Source organism: Penaeus chinensis, chromosome 8 (assembly GCF_019202785.1).
Source record: "Penaeus chinensis breed Huanghai No. 1 chromosome 8, ASM1920278v2, whole genome shotgun sequence".
Classification (NCBI taxonomy): domain Eukaryota; kingdom Metazoa; phylum Arthropoda; class Malacostraca; order Decapoda; family Penaeidae; genus Penaeus; species Penaeus chinensis.
Window position 1 is genome coordinate 2,290,967 of NC_061826.1, and position 2,385 is coordinate 2,293,351.

Sequence of the window (2,385 nt, forward strand, 5' to 3'; positions counted from 1 at the left end):
TGTGCAGTTGTACAGTAGCGGTTGTTCTTTCAGACCTAAAGCATCCCTGAAAAGCGAACATGTACCACTGGCTGGCACATAGACCCCAGTTTGGGAACCCCGGGTGTATATTATATAACCATATGCTGACAGCCATGATACCTGAGTTAAATGAGATTTCATATTCCCCTTTATTTCTAAGTAATGATCGCAGGGTGATTAAAGGGTGCTCAGCGTGACGAAGCTGATTATGTTGAGGGTCAAAATGTATGGAACGCGCGATCAAATAATAATTGCATGTTTTTTTTGTTTGTTTTTTCTCGAAATACAATCTGCACTTTCTTTGTGTAAAATCTTAAATCGTCGTGGACTTTCTAAATAAATATAATGTAGGAATAACTATATATATAATTATCTTTATTTCGCAACACACTGATGATGTTTGAAAGCAAAAATGGATTGCCTCAATAAAAAAAATATATATATACGAAAGATAATCAAGCGTCAATACACAGACAGGGAAACAAACACACACACAGGTACAAAAAAAAAAAAAAAAAAAAAAAAAAAACACGACACACACACACACACCCTTCCCCCTCCCCGAACACACACACACAAGCCACTCCCTCCTCACCTGAAGAAGGAGAGCATCATCTTCTCCTCCTCGCTCAGCGGCGCCCCGGCTTTGGCTGCCAGCTCGCAGGTGAGTCTGAGGCCGCACCAGTTCGAGTCCGACGCGTAGATCTGCTCGAAGTCGGCGGCGAGGGTCGGGTCGTCGCGGTTGTCCTCCAGCACGGAGCGAAGGTCGCGTTTCCTGGTGATTATTATTTTTAGTCTTTTTTTGTATGTTTCCCTCTTCTCTCTCTCTCTCTCTCTCTCTCTCTCTCTCTCTATATATATATATATATATATATATATATATATATATATATATATATATATATCTTTATATCTCTAACTCTCATTAATCAAAATTCCTTTCTCTCTGTCTCTCTTTCCTCCTTCCCATTCTTGCCTCCCTCTTCAACCCCCTCACGTTACCATATTTCGGGCCCTCATCCTCACTCCTTCTTCCCTCTCCCCCTTATTCCGGGCCCTGATCCTCACTCCTTCTTCCCTCTCTCCCTTATTCCGGGCCCTGATCCTCACTCCTTCTTCCCTCGTCCCCTTATTCCGGGCCCTGATCCTCACCCCTTGTGCTCACCTGCGCTTCCCGAAGAACACCGCGTGGGCCATCGTCAGGAGGGTGAGCGCTGTGCCGGCCCCGAGTCCGCCGTAGATCAGCGTCCCTTCCACTGCAACGAGAGAGAGAGAGAGAGAAAGTTAGGCTGGAGGAAGGGTGGGAAGGGGGAAGGGGGAAGGGGAAGAATCAACGCCTTTCGACTGCAACGAGAGAGAAAGAAAGGGAGAAAGGGAGAGGGGGCATGGGCAAGGGCAAGGGGAAGGTTAAGGGCAAGGATCAACAAGAGAGAGAGAAGGTAAGACTGGAGAACGAGGGTTAAGGAAGGGGAGGAGATAGAGGCAAAGAGAAGGGGAAAAGAAAAAAAGAGCAGGGGAAGGAAAAGGAAGGGGGAGGGGAAGGACAAGGGAAGCGAAGGGGAGGGGGGGGGAAGGATCAACGTCCCTTTGCCTCCAATGAGAATTCGAGCTAAAGAACGAGGAAGAGGAAAATCGAGAGAGAGGGGACGGCGATGGGAAAGGGAAGAACAAGAGCGAGGGGAAAACATGGAGAAAGGAAAGGGAGAAGGGAGAGGGAAGATAAAGGGGAAAGGAAAAGCAAGGAGAAAGGGGCGTGGGAAGGGGAAAGGGGGAGAGGGAGAAGACGAGACTCTCATTATACAGCACACGTCATTATCCCGCAGGTAAGGTGATCCACCTGTCTGCGAAGATAGAGGGGAGGGGGGGAGGGGGCGAGAGCAGCGGGCAGTGAAGGGGAAATGGAGAGAGGGGAGAGGGGAGGGGGGAGAGGGGAGGGTAGATGCGCAATCCTTCAGTTTATTGTAGTTCGAGGCTGAGAGGAGAGAGCTGTGGCCGAGGAAGTGAACGCGGGGGTGGGGGGGGGGGGAGAAGGGGGGTTGTCAGGGTTGAGTTACGCCTCGTCAATGCATCGAATGTATTGCAAGTTCTAAAAACAAAATTCTGGACTGAAATGTGGCGTGCACAAAACGCAGAATTCAGTGTCTAAACACGTTGCTTACAATGCCTGATCCCTGTCTACTTAAACAAAAAAATGTGTGTGTGTGTGTGTCTGTGTGATTACATACATACATACATACACATTTTTTTTTTTTTTTTTCATCAGCCATTCATTCTACTGCAGGACATAGGCCTCTCTCAATTCACTATTGAGAGGTTATATGGCAGTGTCACCCTTGCCTGATTGGATGCCCTTCCTAATCAACC

The 2,385-nt window shown here is 47.8% G+C and overlaps 1 protein-coding gene across 1 annotated transcript in view; it reads right to left on the reverse strand.

Annotated features, from left to right (window-relative positions):
* LOC125027723 overlaps window positions 1-1,281 on the reverse strand; it is a 2,298-nt gene extending 1,017 nt beyond the window's left edge. Inside the window, exons 1-2 of the mRNA XM_047616822.1 lie at window positions 1,187-1,281; window positions 617-796 (exon numbers count right to left, since the gene is read on the reverse strand). Coding sequence (XP_047472778.1) covers window positions 617-796; window positions 1,187-1,218 — 212 coding nt within the window. The 5' untranslated portion in view covers window positions 1,219-1,281. The remainder of the gene's footprint in view (window positions 1-616; window positions 797-1,186) is intronic.
* Between the last annotated feature and the right edge of the window lie 1,104 nt (window positions 1,282-2,385).